The sequence below is a fragment of the Geospiza fortis genome, unplaced genomic scaffold (genome assembly GCF_000277835.1).
Source record: "Geospiza fortis unplaced genomic scaffold, GeoFor_1.0 scaffold41, whole genome shotgun sequence".
Classification (NCBI taxonomy): Eukaryota; Metazoa; Chordata; class Aves; order Passeriformes; family Thraupidae; genus Geospiza; species Geospiza fortis.
The window spans coordinates 15,392,824-15,416,623 of record NW_005054299.1 but is presented as its reverse complement, the minus strand read 5'-3'; the positions used below and the strand labels follow the sequence as shown (position 1 = coordinate 15,416,623).

Here is a 23,800-nt window from a genome sequence, read left to right as displayed (position 1 = left end):
GATCTGCATCCAAATCTAAAGCATAGTTAAAAAAAAAAAGAAGCTGAACTTACCCTAAGTCCACTGGAAGTTATAATTACTAACAACTGCATTTTCCTTATGGACACCAGAGATTTATGTTGACTTACATGTCCAGGAAATGAGTCATCCATTGGTGGAACTGGGACAAATTCCCATTCTAGGTGGAACCAAAAAAAGTCATAGCCATGACACTCACAGCTGCAACCTCTTGTCCAAGGTCAATTGATCCAGCTCCTCCCCAAAAACTGTTAGAAGTGGGGCAAATTGCCAAAAAGCTTTGAGAGAACTGATTGCTCCTCCCAGGGCTACCAAAGTGAGAGCAAGCAAGGAAAAATCAATCACCTAGAGGGGACAGCAAGAATCACTCAGATAACCTGCTTTTTAACCTGCTTTCCCGTCTCCTTCCACATTTTACCAGGGTCACTCATCCTGCGCAGTGTAGCAGAATCAATTACACAACGTGTGTTTCAAACCTTTAATTACTGTGGCTGCTTCTGTCTCCATATTGCTGGAGGGAGACATCCCTGCAATGGAGCTCTGGTGTCCGTGACAGCCACAGCACGTGCCATGCTGCTCAAATTCTGGTCCATGACTAAATTTCAGTGTCACCCTTCCTGGCAGTAATTACGCCTCACTATTAAAAAGGAATCATCATCAAGGCTGCTACAAAGAAACTGTTTTCATATGAAGCAGAGGACTCAAGAAAAATATTGTAACATAAAATAATTGAAAGCATATATTTTTTAAAAGTCTCAAAGGATGAAGCTTTTGTGATAATGAATAGTCTAATTTTTCGTAACTGAAACTAGGTCAACAACAAATTAAATTACCCAGCCAGCATGAAAAAGATGAATTGCAGGAAAATAAAAACCTGCCATTAAAACAGATTTCCAGCCTCTCTTGTTAACCTGGAAGGAAAAAAACCAGTAATTTCAAGATGTCAGTGTCATGAAAAGGAATTAGGCATTATCACGCTGCTTTCCCCCTGATGAAGTGCAGTGTTACAAGAACCAAAGAAATAAAATTTATACCAGGATAGTAACATACAGAAACAACAGAAAAGTGATAGCAGCTGGTTCTGGTATTCTTTCAGTATGTCTTTTATTGAAAAAATATGAGATTGACAGCTTGAAATTAAATCATGGTGTCAAATCGTAACCATGAGATATTTTTCTCTTCTTTAGCATTAAAACAAAAAAAGTCAAGAGCGTCTCAAAGCATTTTACTAGTTTTAGGTGCGTGTCAAATGTATTTGAAATCGAATTCCTCTGTGGGGCTGACTGCAGTGGTGAGAGGGAAACTGAGCGCTCTTGCACCCCAGCCATGGTGTGGGGCAGATGTGCTGCTGCAGCCTGGGGAGCTGGGCTGCTCTTGCACTGCTCTTCTCTGTGGGGCAGCACCACGTTCTGGGGAGATGAACAGGGCAGAGCAAGGCCTGACTGTGTTCCCTGTGGCTCCTGTCTGGGGAGATGCAGGACTATACCAGAAGTGAAGCAGGACCTGTGCATTGCCAGGCAGTATGACACATTATGAGCTTTAAACAGTAATTATAATAGCAATAAAATACCTATCTCCAAGACTGAAAGGTCAGTGACAAACCTACCCCAGAACATCTGTGTAAGAAGGGTTGTGAGCATATAAAAATCTGGCTTTGCTCTAGGTAGAGATGATGCTGCAGGGCTATCAGACAGCTTTTTCCATTTTGCTGTGATTTTGTTTTGGAAGAAAATAGCCTAGAAGTGTTCAGAAGTAACTCAGTAGTGTTCTGCTTTTGATTGAGCTGAATATTTTATAGCAATGCAGCTCTGTTTCTGCTTCTCTAAAGAGCACTGTCTCTTAAGATTGTAAAGCCAATGCCTCCAATCCCAGAAATAAGACTGCTTGAACTTTGTGATTTGGGCTTTTGGAACCTATGTGTTATGGTGCTGTCTTTAATTACATGAGCATATCCTGTTGTTTCAAGGACTCCTGTTCATGCAGTCACTGGGAAGCTGCTCAGAATTATTTTTGCCTTCCTTACCCAATGAGTGGTTTCAGGTCTTAGTTAACATGCCTCCTCCACATCAGCTCCTGCTTATGGAACTATTCACTTAAGTGATGGATTAGCACTCATTTAACTACAGTGTCTGCAGGCTTTCTTGTAAATATTGAAGTATTTAAATATTTAAATATTGAGACCTTAAAAAGACAGAAGACTTGATCTCTGCCAACCATTTTGCATAATTTGAGAGAAGGCTGCTCAACAATGCCCATTAAACCAGTGCAAGCTCAGCCAAGTACAGAGACCATGCATGGCTCATGTGCTGGTTTGAAGTGAATTTGAAATTCAAAGGTAGTTACACTTGAAATTTGCAATACACTTAAATGAAATTGTTCTTCCAAATGAGAAAAACTCAGAAGGAAGCAATATATCTTATGATAATATGCATTGCTGATTACATGTCCAGCATAGTGTATCAGTAATTTACTTTAAGAAAGCAGCACTCCTCAAAGTAACAGAAACAGCAGCAGCAGCAGGAGCCTGAATTTTGTTTTGGAGAATGAGATATTTGGGGTCAAGAGACAATGAGAAACAAGAAATAGACTGAAGAAAGGACAATACAGTTACATTCCTTGCTCCTCTGTCTCTCTCCAATTTGAATAGATTGGCAATGAGTATTCCATCACAAGGAAAATCCCATTCCTAAGAGCTGTTTTCATTGAATTACATGACCTGCCCTTTCCCTCCCCGTCCTAAAGGTTTTTTTACCATTTACTCAAACGTGCCCTGGAAATCATGGGGTGCTGAAAAGCAGCACCTCAGTGAGATATGCTAAGTACTTCAGCTCACAGAGATCTAACAGTGAATTTTAATAGGGGCTGACAGGATTATTTATCCATTTCTGGTTTTCCTGTGTAGCATAGGGATAGACAGCATTAAATGGTGGCTTCTCTGTGTTTAGTACTCCCAGCATCAACTGAAAAGAATAGGATATGCATGGGTCTGAAAAATGAGTCCACAGAAATGTAACAACAGCACCAAAAAAAGGGGTGCTACCTGCTGTGACCATAATATTTTTCTATTTCAGTAAGAGATTATGATACCATCACTCTTCTCTGCCACCACCTGGGTACATATTTGGAACCAAATGGGCAAAATCCTCTACCTTCTGCACAAAAACCTACAAGAAAATGACTCACAAAAAGGGGGAAAAACCACAGAACCAACAAAATGCCCAAATTTCTCTGCAGTCAAGGGCAGTTTCCACAGCTAATACCTGTGACAGAAGGTTGCTTCTGGAGGCAGCTGCACTAGGGAATTTCTAGATTGTGTTTGAACTGGTAGGTGTAACTTAATTTGGCTCATTTCTTCCTTTATATCAGCCTCCCACATTATTTTCAAGATTTCCAGTGAAGAGCTTATGATGGGCAATTTCTCTGTGAACTTGAGAATCTAAATCACTAAATATATCTAAATCACTAAATCCCAACTAATCCTGTCACTACAGTGAGTCACAGGTAGAAAAAAGCTTAATTGGTATAAATTTGAAAAGGACTGAGGATAGACTTCCACTTTCTCTTTCAAAACTTTTAGCATTGACACTTTGAAAAACAACCTGGTTGTATTTTCCACAGTTTATTTCTGCTAACTCCCCCTCTCCTTTCCCCACCCTTTGCAGAGACCACCAGCAACATCAGGCCCATTAAAAGCTCAGCTCCTCTGCGGGTGGTATAAAGGGGGAAGGACCAACAAGTCTGTGCACTGCAGATACCAGAGACTGAAATCCATCAGGTAACTGGCTTTACCCCTCACTCCCACAGGGAAATGCAGGGAGGCACAAACAGTTTTTATTTATACAGGTTTTTATTTTCTGCAGGTATCTTAAAATAGCTGTAAAATGTCACAGTATAGTCATTATGATGCTAAAACAACTCACAAAAAAAACCCCCAAAACAAACTGAATGCAATTTATTCACCTGATGGCACAGCACAATAGCTGGCAGAAATATTAAAGTGTATCTCCCTATTTTTCCATACTTCTTTCCTACAGCCCCTCTGAAACAGCTTTCATATTCAGAGAAAACTCAAAAAAGAAAGTGAATAACAAGAAGGGTTTTCTTCCCTTCTTTTGTCAGATGCAAGGTTCATTGCAATTACTTGTGACAATGCAGGGTAACCATCTCAGTCAAAGCGTGACTAGCAACTTGCTGATGTTGCTTAAAATGTGTTACTTCTGAAATTACCATGACTCCACTCACTCTCAGGATCATTAGAATGAGAACTGCCACAGGGAGCTTCAGAGAATTGTCCCTGTCACATATGCAGTGTACTGAAACACAGGAGAATTAAGTGATGTGCTTAAGAACACACAGGAAATTTGTGGAAGAGCAGACAATTAAAGTAAACCCTCCCAAGTTCCAGGTTTGTGCTCTTACCACTTCATCAAGTCTTTCTCCCAACTACTTCAAATGGTGTCACAGCACAGCCTTTTCCAGCCACAGACATTTCCTTCTCTGGTCATATTAAAAAAAAAAATTATTGAGCCAATTAGTTAATAAGGATTTTGTCCAGAGGCAGGGATGAAGATTTGAGGAAAATAAAATAGAAAAGAATATAAGGACTAGGAAAAAAACCCCACCACCCCCACCACTAAAAAAAAACCCCAAAACCTGAAAAGAAAGTAGTTTTCTATTTACCAGTGCAGTTCAGAACAATAGCCAGAAAATAAAATTAAATTTGCCATGTCTCTGATCTAGTGTGACCTGTTAAACCATATTTAAATTCATGACTGTGATGGTAAGTGCTCTGTCATGTAAGTACCACAGAGTGCAGCCTTTTTACCTTAAGAAACTTGTTCATATTTGAATGATAGTGAAATCATGAGGCAGTGTCAGCAGCACTGCTTCTACTCAAAATTTTTTACAAGTCTTTTTAGGGTTTCCATGATGCTTTTGTTCAGGGATCCCAAAGTCTTTGATCCCTCATGCTACACATATCTACTTAATGAATATCAGCAAGTTTAGTACCACAGGGCAGATGTGCAGTCTCTTCTGTGCTGGACTGCAGGCAAAACGATTTCAGGCTCAGTCCTAAAGGACACTGCTTGATCTCCTGGGGGCAGAACATTTGAGTCACAGTTTTGGGGTTTCATTGCTGAAGCTGCAGGTGTCTTTAAAGACAACTCTTGGCTGTTAAGCTTTGAGAGACCTGGATATCCCTGCTCATCCCTGTGCTGAAAGGAGCAAAGGGAAGAATCGCCTCCTTGGCCGCTCTGTACTGAGAAATTTTAGCCCTGAAAGATCCCAGCACAAATTGCACCAAAGTGCCAGACTGAGCTGGCAGTGTGGGTGGGCTGTGCAAGGCTTGCTACATGTTGCAAAATTCAGCTTATTCACTGAAAATATTGTTTCATCATCCTCCTGCACGACTTGATAGGGATGGCTCCTTTTAATGGGGCTGTTTTATAATACATGAGTCACTTATTGCTAATGGCCATCTACTTTGCCTTTGTAGGTAAATCATGGGCTATTACCCAGTGAATTGACTCAGAAAAGTAATTCCCTATTTATAGAAAAATACAAGAGACAGTACACATCAAAAAAACCCTCAAAAAACATTGCATAATTTTCTTTGCCTTCAACCAAGGGAAAGCTTTCAGTAACACAAAAATTGAAATGAAAATAGGGTTATTAAAGTCATTTTTTAGGGATGCCAAGAGCATTTGAAATTATTTTCATCTTTCACATTTGCAGACAGTGATGACAACATCCACTTTATGGTCAAAACATTTCTGTGCCTCACAAGAACTTCATTTCTGCCGGGAGGCAGAATCTAGTGACTGCGGCTTCTTTCCACATCGCTTTGTTTCCTCCCTCTTGGCACAGCCACAGGTATTGTGTGAAGCCCAGCAGAGCTGTGAGATTGTGCCTTGATTAGGATTCTCAGCAGGGCCCCTTCTGCTGAGAATTGTTATTTTCCTGGTACTTAACAGAGCATGAGTTAGATGGTGAAACACAAAGTAACTGCAGACAGCCTGAGCCTCATTTTCTGATGATAGAAATTGCCACTATACTTTGTGTTCCCACAAGTTTGTGGTCTGTTGATACCATTTGTTTTAATACATGTAAATAGCAACCAGCTACCATGGCTATGATGATATCAAGTACTAAAAATACGCCAAAAGGGCATTTGCAGTTTGTCCTGCATACTAGAAAAGAAATTAATCCCTTGAATAAAATTGATTCCTTAAGATCACCACAAAATTTATAAGAATATGGAAATACCTTTAAAGAAAGTCTTCAAAGCTGTGTGAAGTCAAAGAGACTATGAACAAAAGGCTACTCATTTATCTTCCCTAATCTGTGTTGTCCTAGTGGGAACTGGAAACAGACAAAAGATCATAAAATAGGATTTATAAACTCTGATCTTGCTCTTCTTCTTCCTGCTACGTGACCTTGTATAAACCACTTGCTCCTAAAGAGTCTACAAAGAATTTAACAATATTTTAATCCTCAGTCCCTTTTCCTCCCTGATGTCATTGAACTATTGTGCGTCTTTTTCTGTTTCTGTAAAATCTGATGAAAAAATCCCATCACTGATAGATACCTTTATCAGAAATATTTTTTATTCTTTCCAGTAAAAAATTAGCATAGCTGATCTAAGGTCTTTGCTACATTATTTCTGCATCCATTTTGCCCACAAGATCCTTTGTTTTCACCTTTGTGTAACACTGAGAAGTAGCTACCCCTTATTTATCAATTTCTACACAAACCTTCAAATCTTTGAAAAGTCACAAGAGACCTCAGAATTTTTTTTTTTTTTGCTTTAAAACTCTTTTCACACATACTCTTTTCTATTATTTATGGTGGGTCTTTTGAAGCAACTTTGCTGGTTTCTGTGACGGTAGATACTGACATTTTGTCTTGCTGAAATTGACTGTTTGGATCTTAGTGATTCAAATGTTCCAGTCTCTTTTTTCTGCAAGTCCCTACCACAGTGCACTGAATTCAGCTGGCTCAGGAAAAATAGTGTGAAAATGTTCTTGCTACTCTGATAGCCTCAGAGACAATCTATCCATTTCATTAGAAATTCTGGCAGAAAAGCTGTACAAGCACGAAGATTCTCAGCATCAAGTGGCAAGATGCATGTTCTCTCTGGCAAAAAGCATTAATTCCTATTTCTGGAAAAGAAACAGAGGAATTGGCTTAATGCTGTATTTCTCTAATAAAAAGACAAGAAAGGAAACTGATTAATGTTTCCTAGATGAAAGTTTAAAAAGAAAAGAAAAAACATCTCCCATCTCACATTGCTCAACTTCTAGGGCATGTACGCTTTCATCATTTCTGATGCAACCACTCCCTTCTCATGCAAGGCTGCTGGCTCAGGAGAACAGAATGAATCCTGGCCAGCTTAAGGGGTGCACTGTTGGGAACACAGCATGGGCACTGCTTCTCTGCACTGCAAACAGCAACTGTGGAGTCTGGACATGTTATGGCAAAACCAGTCAAGTTTTCTCATTGCAGTTTTTGGCACATGGTGCTTTCTGAAAAACATTTAGCTCTCACTCTGAAAGCTGTTTTGGTAACAGCTTTAAGGTTGATCAGTCTATGAAAACACAATAGTGGGTCTTAAACTCATTTTCAGTGCCAGGCAATGAAAGGGGACACGATCATTAACTGGCACTTGACAGAAGTGTTACTGGAACCTTCCCAGCAGCCTAACAAATGAGTGCTGCATCAGGGGCCCAGCTTGGCTACAAGATGACACTTTGCTAGACAGCTCCTTGGCAAAAAGCAGAGGGAGAGAGCTGACGGATCTGATGTCATGTGAAGATGGATTCAAATTTGTTTTCAAGAAGAGCAGCTTAAAATTTTAGATTAATGGAGGACTTTGGTCTAGTATTGGACGTATCTTACAAATTTTGGCTGTGCTTCAGCACTGTCTCTATATTTTCTATTTTAGCCTGTTTGCCATAGTAAAAAAATAAAAAATCCTGATGAACCCAAGTGCAGGACTTTGGCTGAAATTCACTGGTACCAATTCAGTAACAGCCGTCACAGAGCAACTGTAAAACAGCATGCACCTACTCCCCACCATCATTTTCTTTAAGAGATGACCACAATATTGGGACATTACTGAAATCAGTAAACCCTAGGCTCAGGTTATGACAACATGGATTACCATGACTTTTAATTCAAAGTAATACAAACCACAAATGATATAAAGGAGCCTTAAATTCTAAAGGAGCCAAATTCTAAAAAATTCATTTTTAAGAAAGGACTTTATAGTTAAATATTTTAGGATTCCTTGGGTAGCTATTTTAGAGAAAAATATTTCAAATATTTCATTAAGACACATGGATGTCAGCATGCAGTCCTTTAAACACCAGCTGTTTATGAGCAGTACAAGAATCAGCCCAAGTTCTGCCATCACTGCTGTACACTGGTGAGCCAGTGAGAGTCATCAAGAGTTTTTACTGCAAGACTAGTTGTAATTGCTATTTCACTTTTGCCTGTGGCCTCATTGCTGATTTCTAAATCTTACTATTGAATTTCAGAGTGTGAGGTGGAAGAGGAAAGGGATGCAGGATCCCTACTTTAATAGAAGAATTCTGGATCCCTGTCAGAAAAGAAGATACTGTGGACAAGAAAGGGTGAAGAATCAGAAGGACAGTGGTAGAAAATAATGTATAGCCTGGAGAAGAGATGATTTCTCTGAGGAAGCTACTAAGAAATGCCCTCCCAGCAGTGAGCACCGAGCGCATGAGAGATGACAAATGGAAAGAGAGATTACACAGGGTATAAAGAAAACCTTTTCACCCTGAGCACAGCCAGGCAGAGGAATATGCCCAAGGAGGTTGTGCAGTCTTCATCCTTGGAGGGTTTCAAGACCCAACTGGATAAAGCCCTGAGCAATTTGGTCTGATCTCAGCTGACCCTGCTTGAGCAGAAGGTCGGACTAGAGACTTTCTGAGGTCCTTTCCTAACTCAATTCCCTCATGGTCCTGTGAATGATAGAAAATGTGCTATTTCATTCTGGGAAAGAACAGTAAAGTGGAAAGGAGCCAGAAGGAATAAAAATGGGTGGGAAAGTATTGCAAAATGTAGCATTGATATACTCCTATTCAGATCAGAGGCTGCTAGGTTGGATTGACTTGCAACTGTTTGTGTTTTTATGTATTTCATTGAGTTCAGAGAGCAGAATGCCTTGTGACCACTATCCAGGCCACCCACCAATTACTAGGAATTCTGAAATTCACCATCTGTCAATTTGCTTTCACAATGCTACAGTAAGGCAACATTTTAGTACCTGAAACCCACCTGGTCTGGCAGCACCAGGCTCTGTGAGGAAACTGGGTTTTTGTTAAACTATTGAAACAAATACAACCAGGAAAACTACACCAAAACTTACAGTTTTTATCCTCACTTTCCATTCTGATTTGGGTTTAGTAATGAAATTCATATTGGAGGTACTGTTCATTTACTTGAATTTCACAGAAAATCTCAAGTCTTTTCAGACATTTAGAAATCACAGTATCCAAAAAGTTTAATGTATTTTCTTTGGGACAGTTTTTATTTTTTTTTTTTTTTTGCTACAGTATGTAAATTACAAGCTTGGGTGACTTTCAAAGACAGTTATTTACTCCTTTTGCTAAAGGAAGCTTAAGACAAATTTGTTACAAATAACTTTGATTCCCTTCAGATGTTCTTGGTTTTACATTACAGTACAAAGTAGGCAAACATGTTTCCTCAGGAGGGTCATCCCTTCAGGTTATTCCATTGGACAGTACCCAGCCACACAAGAATCTGGACTTCCAATGTACTCTGTTTACCTGATAGTTCAAACTTGCCCTTTACTACCAAGAACCCTAAACCAGTTTCCCTTTTTGTTACAATACTTCCTACTGCTTGTCACCAGGGCTACTATGCATTTTCCAGGTATGAAACCAAGGATAATGGAAAAAAATTAAAACACAGCCTGTGTCTAGATCACAAACTTCTGCTGGCATACCTGGGTTGTGGAATGTTTGCTTCCTTATGCTGTCTTGAGAAGAAGCCTGTAGTCTAGTGTGGCTCCACTACAGCACAGTGCCTTTCTTGGTCTAGTTTGGGCTGTTTGGGGTGAGGGTGTTAATTATGTGGTCAGATCTTTTGTCAGCATTATGCTGAATCTACATAAAAAGCCTTGTTGATTTTTCCTTTATCACAAGAATCTCTTTGAAATAATGATGCTCAAAGAATAAACAGGAAGGTGGGGGTTTCCAGCAGAGTACTGCAGATGATTAAGTGGCACAACTATTTTTCTATCAATTACAAATGTTTCCGACTCAGCACAAGTATGGTCCCTCTATTGCCAAGCAGAACAGCCATAAAGACAGTGGCAGGGAAGGAAACAATGAATAAAAAGTTATATACAAAAGGCTTTGAAATGCACCAAGTGTGTGTGTGAAAGGGAAGCCTTTTTCCACTGCTTTCTTCCTCCTGAAACAATTTTAGCTGTTCCTTGGTATTATTTTACCTCAAACGCTCAGATGAGTAATAACTGTTCAAATCCACTATTTCTTTTTGCTTTGATTTACCTGTCTGTAAGGTCCTAACCCCTCAGGTCACCCAGCTGGAAGCCATGTCACCAGTATTCCAAAGAGAACAGAACACACAGGAGGGCCAACATCAGGCCTGCCTGCATTCTTTGGAGCTCCAATGCAAACTAAATTTTGTTCTGTTGATAGCTGCAAGTTTGGTAATCCTACAGACCATTTGCACTGACAGAACCGTCACACAAAGCAAGAATTTGCACCACCAGCTTTTCATAAAGGAATGCCAACAGAAATTGCATCCAGATTTGAACCCCTGGTTGCCACTGAGGAGTGAGCAGCTCAGCTCAGGAGTTGGACAGCCTGTGCACATGTGCCTGTTCTGCTCCCCCAAATCCTGGGAGCCTTTGCAGGGCTGCTGCCTTGGCACAGCAGGGGAAGGCTGAAGAGATGCTCAGGTCCCAAGGAAAGGGTTTCTGAGTTACACAGAATGTCTGGCTGCTCACTTGTCAGTGGGTACATGTTGGTGACATGCTGCACAACCTCCTCATCATCTTGTAGGCAGTTCTGCTGATACTCCTGAGTGTTTGCACCAGGAACACAGCACAAAGAGAAAACACCAGGATTTGGATCACTGATTTGAAATTGAAATAGTTATTAAAAATTGCTTTGACTTTAAATAGCTTTATAGTTTTAAATAAAATAATGGCTTTAAAATAGTTTTAATTAAATGAACCTAAAAGTTGTGGATCTTTGATATCCATGCCTGATATACTTTTAAATAAATAGATCTATAAATACCTCTTGATCTTTTTGGTGATGAAGTGCACAAAAAGTTAAAAATATTTTTTTTAAGCTGAAATGTACAGTGGTCTCTTTAGGAATATACTTAATATCCAGAAACACTCAATGCAAAGTTACAGAAACTCAAAATATATTCTAACTACATAGTCACTATAAATACATACTTTAACTGAAAGCATGCTTTTTAATTATTCTGTGAGTAAATTGCCAAAATAGAAAATTAAGCTTCTCTTTATAAGAAAAACTAAATAAATAAACAAACAAACCCAGAATTCAAATAATAAACTGAACCAGCCAGTAACACTTTAAAACACAAAAGTGTCTTTCCCTTTCTCCTTTAGAGTAGCCCATCATGATACTCTTGAGGACGACAAACAAACAACCCCCAAACTACCATTCTCAAGTTTCATTCTAAAAGCAAAAGTTTTCATTAATTTGGGCATTTGAAATTTGCTAGTTTAGTACAAAGCTGCACATGAGGCTCCCTAGGGTATAAATAAACCAAGCCTCCACAGTGAAAACCAAAAGAGAAATCATACATGCAGTTTATTCTAGAAAAAACCATGATTTTAACTTTCACTTTAAAAACCCGTTAAGTGTAACAGTGCATTAGGAACAACCAAGCTCACTAGAGGGACAATTTGCTTGCAAATGTCAGAAAGCATGATCTTTAATGTTATAATTCTGAGCAGTATCTCAAAGATTTCACTTCATAGCATTTTACAAAATGATGTCCTAAACCTGAACACGCTGCATCATACAAGGTTAGTAAGCCGGAAATCACAGAGTGGAGTGAAGTGGGCCCCTCAAAAATGCTGTTTCCTGAGGTGTAAAGGAATCCTTTCACACTCACCCTGTCAGCAGGGCTGCACCACTGGGCTCTGTGCAGCTGCCACCCCTCGAGCAGAGCGTGGCCCAGAGGGCTCTGTTTCCAATTCTCACCTTCACTGTGCTGCCAGTGCTTCTCTCACCACCACACAGGGAGGGCTGAGCACCAGGGGATAGAAATACCCATTTCAAATGACTCTTTGTACTGATCTAAATTTGTTTGTAAAGCTGAGAAAGAACAGATTTTACAATCCAGGTCTCAGAACTGCAGGGCAAATAAATGCAAATGTGCTTTATTGGCTGGAACAAGTGCCCTGGAATTCTGACAGGTTGCGGATCTGCAGTGAGCCTCTGAACCTCTTCTGTTGGATCAGTCCCCCTTCACATAACCCAGAGGCTGCAGCCACACAGTTCTGTGAGCCTGTGCACTCATTTGGGATGAAGCAGACATGAGCCCTAATTCCAATAAATATTCATAGACAAAGGCAAGGATCATTATTCCCCATTTATGGAGGAGAAACTGAGGCACAAAGTGATTACTCCAAGTCAGTGATGTAGCTGGAGGAAAACCCAGTTAGCCCCACACCTGCTCCCAGGTGCTTTAAAATGAGCCAAAGCCACTTGATTATTTAATATGAATAATTTAGTAAACATCTTTTGTTTCCATGTTTAGTGAGACCAGTGATTTCTTTTTTAACCTTCCATTTCTAGAACAACCCACACGATACTGAGAGTAAAGGTCCAAGAAATTTAGTGAAATCTGCCAGCAGATTTATCCCATTCATGATATTCACTGCAAGCTGTAAGATACAGGGTCAGCCTGGTAATTACCAAATGAGGGCTCTGTGAATGCCACTGCACTCTTCTCACTCCACCCAAAGAATTACATGGCTCACCAGGAGAAATAAAATGGATAAAAACATTAAGACTTAGGAAAAAAAAATAATGTTTCCATAAAACAGAGACTTATTGCATGATAGCTGGAGGCAACACCTTTGCACAAACAGCTGTAAATTAAAGCTGTCCTTTTTCTAAGCTTCCAGAGATTGCTTACACAATGTGTGGCAATGGGAGAGAATACAGAAGACAGTTAATTTTCTTCCTTCTTCTTCACTTGCTCAAGTGGATGAAAAGCTACTTGCCTACTTTCAAAAGGATGAAGATAATGACTTTTTATGCTCCCATACCACGCTGCTACAGTTGTGAACAGATGTGAACATTGTGCCACCTGATTGCTAAACTAAAATTTTCTTGATTTCTAAGTAAATGTGAAAGTATCTCATCAAATACACATCACCTGCAGGTGGCAAGTGTTAAAGAACTTGAAATCACAATTTTGTTCTACTCTCTCCAGCAGCCGCAGGTGAGCTCTGAGCATGCTGTGTCCACTCCTTTCAGCTATGAGAAGGCTATCCAGTGTTTAAGTTCTTCCACACGCTGCAGTATCTGTGTATAATAGAAATCCATGTTGGCTGCAAAATCAGTACACACAGGGGATTCCATGTCACCAAAGGTGCAGTACAGTGCAGTTCCTCCAATGCTAAGGAAAACAGTTGCTATGCACAGCAGGATCAGCAAAATACAGGAGCCACCAGACACTTCATCTGCAAATAAGAGCAGAAAAGGTGAAAAAAGATGCTACACAAAGCAATACAAATGCATGTGAGAAAACCTGAGATATGTTTTTATCATGAATGAGTCAGGAGGTAAACACACTTAATAATGCTCACTGTGTCAAAGTCACCACAATACACATGGGGAATTTTATGTTTCCAGTCCCTTCAGAAACCTAAATAATTCTCTTGCTTCATTTCTGCAGTCTGTGTGCCTGTCCTTGCTGGGATCACTGGTGGAGTCATTCCACACTGAAGCACAATAAGCTCACCTGGGAGAAGGCCCCACAGCCAAAGCCATCCTCCATGGAGCAGCTCAAATGAAACCAAGGCTTTGAAATGAAACCAAATGGAAACGTTCTTGCTTCATTTCTAATGACACCGACTGCACTATAACAAACTGCTTGTGATTACCCTCACATTTTGACTGCAGACACAAAACCTTCAGTGTAGACTAATGTGAGGGGTTATTTTACATCTCAGTTATCCTCTGCTAATTCTTTGCATGATTGTTTATTCCAGAGTAGGAGTAATGCAGAGGTTGCAGAGGTGCTGCTAAATCCTCACAACCTCACTTGTCCTTGATAATCTGTACACATGAACAACATCTGTGCCTTCTGTCAGACTGACAGGGCTCTAAGGAAATTTCTGTGCTCCCTTCACTCTACACCAGGGAGAAGAAATGGGGTAAAAAGAAACATTCAACTGATTTTTTCTGGTGTGTGTTTGAAATCAAACTTGAAGTAATAATAACAATATAAAACAATTTTCCTTTTGAATCACTAAATCCTTGGGGGAAAATAATAGAAATAGCTCTAACTGGAATTTTAAATAAAACATAAATCCTTTAAAAATAATTTCAAGAAAAAGATGGGATAGGGTCCCTTTAGGCTCTGAATGTTTGAGACATGCTAACACACTTAAAAAAACTAATTTATACCATTTAGTGGCTGGCATACACAGTAGATAGAACTTTCTATATCATTAGCAATCAAAAGTAATTTTCTTAGCATCTCTTCAGTTTGAATAATAGAGACCCTAAACTAAAAAAAAAAAAAGGCATTACATGAGAAACATACTGTGTTTCTCATGAGGCTATTTAGCCCATCAAAAGGTGTAAAGCCAGATTTAATGACAGCTAGCAAATATGTATGGATGTTAAATTATAAAGCAAGGTTAAAATCTGACACCCTCCAATCCCATGGAAACCACTAGAAAGGGTTGGAAATGTACCCATGGACAAAGCACAACAGACTTGTTTCTCTTGCATCCCTCTACCTACACAGCAAATGGATTTAGGGAGAAAGCCTACACCTCCCACCTCTAAGCAATGAACATTAATGAAAGGACTTCAATTATTTGTCATTTGTAAATCATTCAGCCAGAGGAAAAAAAGCAGTGACTTCTTTCTCAACCAAGCTTTAAATCAGAAGTGTACTCACTGTATCCTTCTGTAGTCTTGTTACCCAAACCTGGTACAGATTAACAATCTTTGATCAATCACCTTTACTTACTAAGTTTTAAAAAAACAGAGAGTATGCTGAATAAATGCCTGCTTTGCTGCTGTGAACAAAAAGACTGACAATATTTGCACCCCAAGAGCACAATCCATGAATCAAATTTAAACTACCTTGATCCAATGTGTCTTCCATTTCTTGGAATCTCACTCTTCTCTTTGTTTGCCTTTGCTGGACTTGAGCAATTGTTTTTCCATCTCTGTCATCTCTCTTCTTTAGTATAGACACCAATCCTTCCACTGGGGTAATCTATCAGGAAAGTCAGTGAGTGGCACAAGAGATGTTAAACAGAGCTCATGCTTTGATTTCTCACAATGACTCAGGGAGGAACCAAGCTAAACAGTTAATAAATGGTTTCCAGTCTACTTTTCTTAAACATTGCAGCACTTGTGAAACCTCCTTCTTGAAGACATCAAGTCCTGAACAGACAGGACAGCTGCAGTATCATTCTGCTGCTGACTGACACTGCTTGCCTTTAATTCTTATAGAAGTGAAATGCAGACACATTTTCTGCTTGGAGTGTACTTTGTGTTCCTTTGTAAGCTCACTTGGGCAGGGGCAGTGGTGAGGCGGATTTGTGTCAAAATCACTGTCATCAGAGGGCAGGAAGAAGTCAATGACACACTGCTGCTGCCTCTCCAAAGATATAATCCTGCAGAGACCATCAGATACTTATTGAAAGATTAATTTTCCAGCACTGAAACTGGTTCCGCAGGGGGGACAAGCAGCTACAGCGGGGCTACAAAACTGAAGAGAGGGAACACCAGGGAAAAAGAAAGAAAGCTTCAGTGCCCTGGATAGATTCCAGCTCCACATTGTAATAACCTCTCTGCATACAGCAGCAGCTCAAAATCCTTCCCTACAGGCTGGTCACCCAAACAGCTTGCACAGACACCAATATGGTCAACAAGTCAATAAACCACACCTTCTCTTTTCTTTGCTATAGCATTTCCATTAGTTGCAGGAATATATGCTAAGCCATACTGGGTTGGTTGAGCAGTCTGTAACTTCCTAGTTATTAATGAAATGAAAGTAGATAAAGTACCAGGAGAAAAATGCTTTCCTAAGCAAGTAGTTCCTGGTGTGCTAGAAATAAATAGAAATTAAAGTAGAAAGTATGTTTAGAATTGCCCTTTTTTTTACCTTGTGGGCATCCTTGTCTCAAAAGAAGTCGTAATTTTTTCTTCCTAGACCTTAGTAGGACTTTAAAAAACTTAATTCTGTAGATCAGCAGTAACGTTTGTTAACTTGAAAAGTAGCATGCATACATTTCTGCTACAGATAAAACATAACACATTTACAACTGAATTTGCAACTCATCTATTAGATAACCCCAAAGGCCTCTAATTTCCACAAAAACTCACACCACCCCAAACTTCCCATGTAACACTGTAGTTGCAGACAATGGTTATGTGTAAAATAAGTTAGAAGACCACCCATAAAAACTTGCCTGCATTGCATTTCCAAGAGTTGTAGAGAAACAGAAAACAAACAACTTTGTTTTCATAACTTCTGTCCTTAAGCTTGCCTGATGCTGTGAGCTTATATAAAGCATTGATTATAGAGAGAGAGATGGAGATGCACACAGGGAGACACAGGGCACAATCCAATAGGCACTGGAGCAGCTCTGGCCTTTGCAACATTGAACTGATAAATGTGGCAATTACACTTGCAGGTCTCTGGTCTGGCAGCGTTTTATAGCCCTCAAATGGGCAAATAATGTTACCCAGAACAACTCAGAGGATAAAATTGATCTCTGCCACACTTTTGATAGTCACTTTCCCTTTTGTTTATCTGCTCAAGAGCTTGAATGGATTATTTAATGAAACAATGCAAGGAAGTACTTGGAAAGTAGTGGAAGTGTGGAGGCAGAGGAAATAAATTAAGTCAACATGCAGAGGACCAGTAGCTGGCACAAATGACCCAGAAATAATAGTCTGCAAGCGTCTCATCACAAGAAATGAGTGCACTGAGGTGCAGCTTCTACTGGTAATGTTAAATTAGCCTTGAAAACTGCCACGAAAATTTAACAGGGCAGCAGAAAAACCAACACTTATGTTTCTTTGTTGTGACAAGGAAGGGGGATTATGTAGGAGTGCTTTAATTTGACTTATTTGTTTGGAAGGGTGGAGATGAAATGATATCCTTTAGTAGAGTAGATTATTTTAAGCTTCTGCTTACAGCATTGCTTTCATAAAGAGGATCAATTGCTCCTCCCACACCACCCACACAGCAGGCTGGCTGTTGCCTGGCATGATTATTCCCAAGTGGCTTGGACTGCACAAGGTGGGAATGTCACCCAGAGATGAAGGGCATTCCTACCAGTCTGCCCTAAGATTGGAAGTGATGGTCTGTTCTGCAAGTCATCACTGCAACCTGAGGCACTTTTGTCTGTTGGCTCTTGGCAGTTTCTGAATGACAGTGTCACAAACTTGTGTCTTCTCCAAGCTTAAAACCAGAGGGCTATCCTTGACAGGATTATGTGGAAATGTGTTGCAGTAATTACAGTTACATAAAAGGCTTTCTGGAGGAAAGACTTGCTACAATGAGGTTCATTTACTTTCCCTGTCAGCCTACATGGATACATTTCAGGATTTACTTTAAATGTATAAAGAACTAATGTGACACAGCACAGGTTTCTCTATTCTGAACATCTTCTTTTGCTTAAAAAGAGGGAGCAAATGCTTTTGATTTTGCAATAAAAATCAGTGTGGCTAGTTACTTCCCTATCTCAACAAAAGCCATAAACTGTATTTGAAAACTGGTCCCTTTACATGATACGCAATTAGTCCCTAGAATAGAATCATGGAATATGTTGAGCTGGAAGGGACTCACAAGGATCATCGAGCCCAACTCTGAGTCCTGCACAGGGCACCCCAAGAGTCACACCATGTGCCTGAGAGCATTGTCCAAAGACTTCTTGAGCTCTGCCAGGCTGTGCTGTGACCACTTCTCTGGGGAGCTGTTCCAGTGCCCAGCCACTCTCTGGGTGAAGAACCTTTTCCTGATACACAACCTAAACCTCCCCTGACTCAGCTTCATGGCATGACTATACTTCATCTGCCATACTTCATCTGCCTTTGAATTTTATGAGTTATACACTTAAGGACTTCTATCTTTGTCTACAATACACAAAGTGATTATATTAGATCCATCTCCCACGAATTAAACATCCAAGGAGAAGGACTTAGCTGCCACACAAGATGAAGTTCTACATTCCACTCTTTAGGAGGCAGGGGGAATTAAAAAAGGCAGAATATACTATTTAATTTGGAAGTTAATGAGGGAATTGTGGTTAATACAGTTGACCACAAGTCAAGCAGAAGCTTGACTTGAACCACAGGCAGAAAAATGCAGGCTTACACCAGACTGCCCTGCAAACAGCTCCTACATGAAAGAGCTGCATAAAGGACCCTATTGAAACATCAGATATTTTCTTAATTCTAAGCTGGATAATTAACAGAAGATGGTATTGGAGCATCTATGTAACTGAGTGTACTCAGCTCTGCTGGCCTTCACAAAATCTTTTGACAGGAGTTTTTACAGTCACTGTACAGGAACTGAAAGTGGCATGCATTATGTGGTGGCATTTTCACCAACAGTCAAAAAGGAAAGCAGCAATGACTGTTGGTTAATTGAAACTCTGTTAAGTAAAGCTTTTCTCTTTTCCCTACCATTAATAGAAAGTGAATCTGCTTCAATCAAAAGTTTCACACTTTTCAGAAAAATTTTAATAACCAGGTTGCAAAATCAGAAGAAATAATCTAATTAAACTACCTGTCTCTTCTCTGTTTAAAACAGAATTTGGTAATAAAATAACAAAAAGCTTCTTACACTGTGCTTATTTTCAATAAATGTGATGTGTGTATACTTATAAACATACTGGACAAAACAATGAAAATAAGGCCTTGTAACTCAAGTATATAAACATAAATAAAAACCCCAAAATGGAGGCACTACAAACTAGGAACTAGGAAGAAAAGCTCATTGTATGAAGCAGTTTGGTCTGAATGCAGAAAACTACTCAAGAAGGTTTGTGTATTCTTCTGTGGGCATTCAGTTATGTGGCAAAGGACTGTAGTTTTATTACAGGCAATATCAGATTTTTTTTTTTAAGCAGTAATCCCCAAAATGACAAAGCCCAAGACTGCCTTGTGTTACAATAAAAGCAGCAATCTCCTTTGCTAGTAAAATACATTAGATAAGTAATTTGAGTTTGAAAGAGAGCTAACTTAGCAGGTTCAGTATTCACACCCCAGCTACTGAGGGTAACCATTTTTCCTGCTGGGACACTTGCCATGCAAGTACCTGAGCTCCTTTATACAGCAACAGATACCTGATACCATGTAAGCACTTCACATGGGAGCACAGTTCTTACAAACGCAAAGCTACAGAACACAAGCCATACAAGAGAATGGAGGATCCAAAACATTGCCTCCAAACCTAGTGGAGACTTCATTTCTTGCTATACAAACTACCATCCAAAAGCTTTATGTCTTGGTAGACAGTCTCACTATCTTTGCTTTCCAAAAAGAATTTCCCAATTATAATTTTCTAATAAGGAAAAACTTTAGGATTTTACTCACTTCCCTAACTGTCTCTCACATAGAAAGTTTATGGTACAACCTTTTATTTTATATAGCAAAATGCAACTTTATTGAGGTTACAATTTGTTTTGCCACTGGTGTATCATTTCATTCTCAGAGAAATGATAGCAAAGTTATTTAAGAAGAGCTATATACTTCTAATATCTGTTGTTGCCAACTTCTGACCGTGCTTCAAAGCTCTTTGTTATGTGTATGAATCTTGTTTCTATAAAATGCCTGTGGTTTTCCATCATTTGCATGTTGTTGTACATGGTTTGTACTAGTGAAGAAATACTCAGTAAAAGGGCCTGTACAACATGAAAACTACTATTTCAGTTTTACAACTATTTAAATCCAGAGTCAGAATTTGGTGAATTTTAACTCTTGTAATTAGTTATTGTAAATGATAAACTAAAAGCAAGTGACAAAGTATCTAAGCTAGAAAACTGCATGAGATAATTCTTGGATCTCAATATGGAGCCAAGAAAAACTTCCTAACTGTAAATACCTACACAAGTATTTACCCTTCTCCATTTTCAATAAATTATTATTACATGTCAGTTGAAGAACATTAATGAAATTTTATCCTCCCATATGGGTTTTGTCGCCAGGTTATTTCAAAATTATCTTTACTTCCACCTTCCATTCTAATTTGTTTGTGGCAGTTTTGGAAACACTTACTTCATGACAAGTTTTATCACAGTCAAATTGATTATTTTTTTCTTTTTTATTGCCACATTGGTACATTTCATGTGATTAATTTAATTTCACTCATGTGGCTACCAATGCATTTTCTAGATACTCATTAACAACCAGTGTATGAAAACACTGAATCTTCTTAGGTTGCCATAGCCTGAAAAATGCAATTTCAAAGCCTACAAGAGGACAAGAAAGGAAGAAGTGTTACAGCTGGGTACAAAGATCCATCTGCTTATCAAAACTTCAGTGCAATCTCATTTTGGCACTGAAACAGAATTAATGAACAAAGTTAACAGTGCTGCTTTCTCAGGGGTGCCAAACTCTTTCAAATGTGTCTTCCAAGAAAGCTGTGGGTGCTCATCACTTCTGAAAAACAACCCCTAGGCTACTGATGGGTGGTAAGATTAACTGGAAAAACATCCTATAAGTGTATAATGAAACAATAGAAGCTGGTGTGCTGTCCTTACCTCACCCTGTGGCACCTAGAAATCCCAAGTATTGCAAAACAAACAACCCCAAATGAGGCATATGACAAATTTTAATTGCTACTGACATTAATCCTTCCACCCTTCTCCCATTTAAGCCCCTTGCCTCACACAAAACTTGGGCCTCTTGCTAAGAAGGATCCAAGAGGACTCTCACCAATGCAGCCAACATGATGCCTTATACGGCCAGAAAAAGTACTATGGAAAAAGGTACTTTTTCCTTTGCAGAGACTCAACCCTGCCATCAGAGTACTGGCAGTCCCAGCATCAGGAGAGCAAACTGGAATTGAAATTAGATGCCCTGTAAAGCATCATCATCAGTCACAGGGCCAATCAATACAAGCATAGTTTTTCTAACAGTATCAATATGCTGCTTCCTACCCCATCCTCTGAAACACAAATGGCACAAACATAGCTATATAAAAATAGATGCTATTGGATTAATTTAGGCTATATCTATGTGAAATGGAACAGTACTCCTCTGCTAAAATGCAGCACTTTCAGTGGGCTCAAGAGAAATTTAATGCTGAGGGATGATACTTAAATTACTCTTGTTATACACGTATTCAGGCTTAGCACACACTGTCAACAAAATGCTCTTTTTCAAAATCACCCTCAAAGAGAACACAAGCCAATGGACTTAGGAAATTTTGGGATGCATGTATTAACATGTATGTGGGTTTCCACATCTGCTTGTGTACAGCTTTGTGCACATGGCTGTCAGTCCTGGTATGTGGCATAATTCCTGAGAGCCCACAAAAAAGCAAGAGGCATGATCTTGGAAAGGACGTAAGAAATTCTTTAGGTGGAAAGAAAAACCAAAATGCTCTCTTTTCAGCTCTGGAGAGTTTACCAAACATATAATAACATCAGCATTGATCTCCAGTATTTAGTTCCCTGCTTGGCCACTGTCCTTGAGCAATTGTGGGGGGTTCTTGGTCTCTGTGCATTAGCTTGATCTACAGAGAAGTACAGTAACTTTATTGCCAAGGGCATAGTCTATTGTTAAAGATCTTAAAAATAGAAATGAACTAAGAAGATACCTTCATACAAGCCTTCCCCCTCCAGCATCTGAAATAACATCATTTCACAATACACTGTTTTTTAATTTAAAAATAAATCTCTTAAGGATGCAAATGCAGCAAAACCAGAAAAGAAATAAAGCAAAGATGTTGCCATTACACTCTCCAAAAAAGTCCCAAAGCAATAAATCTTCTCTATTTTCAGAAAAGCAATTTAGCTTATGAAGCACTCACCCTTGTTACAGGCCTGTCAGGTGGATTCAGGGTTACAAGCTCTTTCTTAGCTTGGGTTGAACAACAAATCTGCCTAACTTGACAAAATCAGAAACCCATTCATTCATATACAGAATTTATATATATGTAGTTCTCACCCCTATGGAATAAGCACAAAAAAGCAAACTTTGTTCTATACATAGAAACGAATGATGGTACATCATAGGCATTATGTAGATTTCTGACACAAAATCTGATTTAACAGGAATTGTGAGAACACCTCTTAACAGTCTCTGTCAGAATAAAAAAAAAATTAAACTCCCCCCGGTATCACACTCATATGTAAGATCAATCTTATTTTTAAAACAGTGCACTGCTGGTAAAAAAGAAGAGAGAGAGGCAAAACAAAACTTTTTTCTGAGTAACTCAGAACAATTAAATAGGTATAGATTTCAGATTTGAAAAAGTGATACATAAAGGAATATTTAACACATTTTGAAGTGGGCAATATCTAGAATATTTTAATGGAGATAAACATGAAAGACTTTATAGGATTTACAATATTTACCTCAGTAATCTCTATCCTTCTTGTAAGTTCATCAAGAGAAGAAAAGCTGTCATCTAAAGATAAAGCTTCCAGGGAGTTATAAGATGCTCGTTCAGGTGAAATATCTGGAACAGCGTCAAAGTCCTCTTGGTTTGCAAAGTCTGCAGATTCTTCAGTGTCTATTATGTTTCCATTCAAAAATCTCAGAAATAAATCTTCGTGTTCATTATTGACCTTCTCCTTCTGTCCTATTTCCTTGCACACCTGTGAATGGGCAGCACTCTCATGCTCAGACCCTTCATTACACCCAGAGCATTCACCTGAGGCAGTTCTGTCCCATGAAGACTGTCCATCATCATCATCATCAGGCTGTATCTGTGGCTGCTTTAAATCACTATTTCCAAGCTGGCCACTAGGAATTTCTGAAGACCCAGCAGCATGTTTTGATCTGAGCAGACTTCTATCAGCTGGCACATCTTTATCAGAAGGAACCAAATCAGTAGGCATATAATCATCATCTGTTAAAGCCAAAGCATCTACCATTGGCTCAAGAGGGAGTTTCACTCCAGGCTCCCCAGCCCCTTCTATTTCCACTGCATCCTTGGAGAGCTGTCTTTCCCTCAGCTGCAGGCTGTTATCTTTACCAGCATCCCCAGATGATAAACAGCCCGAGGAAGGCCTGCCCCCTGTCCCTGTGGACTGGGTGTGTGGCTCCAGCGTTGATTCAGCACTGCAGTGCTGCTCCTCCATGTGGTTCTTTCCTGCAGCTACCCGAACACTTGCTGCCTCTGTCTGTCTCTCAGTTTTGTTTTCACCTGGGCAAACAGTGCTCGGCTGTTTATCTTCTTTCTTTGGTGCAATGCCAGGACAAGTTTCAGTACCTAAGTGCAATAGGAAAAACAGTTCCAGAGTTTTTAAATGATTCAAAGCATCAGCCCAGGGGGGAAAGAG

At 39.4% G+C, this 23,800-nt stretch overlaps 1 protein-coding gene across 2 annotated transcripts in view; it reads right to left on the bottom strand.

Moving 5' to 3' along the window:
• Window positions 1-9,555: 9,555 nt before the first annotated feature.
• Window positions 9,556-23,800, bottom strand: part of CNST (consortin, connexin sorting protein) — a 47,703-nt gene continuing 33,458 nt past the window's right edge. For both annotated transcript variants that reach the window (XM_005416236.3, XM_031060511.1), the window contains 3 exons: window positions 22,871-23,730; window positions 15,411-15,546; window positions 9,556-13,771 (listed from right to left, as the gene is read on the bottom strand). In XM_005416236.3, the coding sequence (XP_005416293.1) occupies window positions 13,566-13,771; window positions 15,411-15,546; window positions 22,871-23,730 (1,202 nt within the window). In that variant the 3' untranslated portion in view covers window positions 9,556-13,565. The remainder of the gene's footprint in view (window positions 13,772-15,410; window positions 15,547-22,870; window positions 23,731-23,800) is intronic.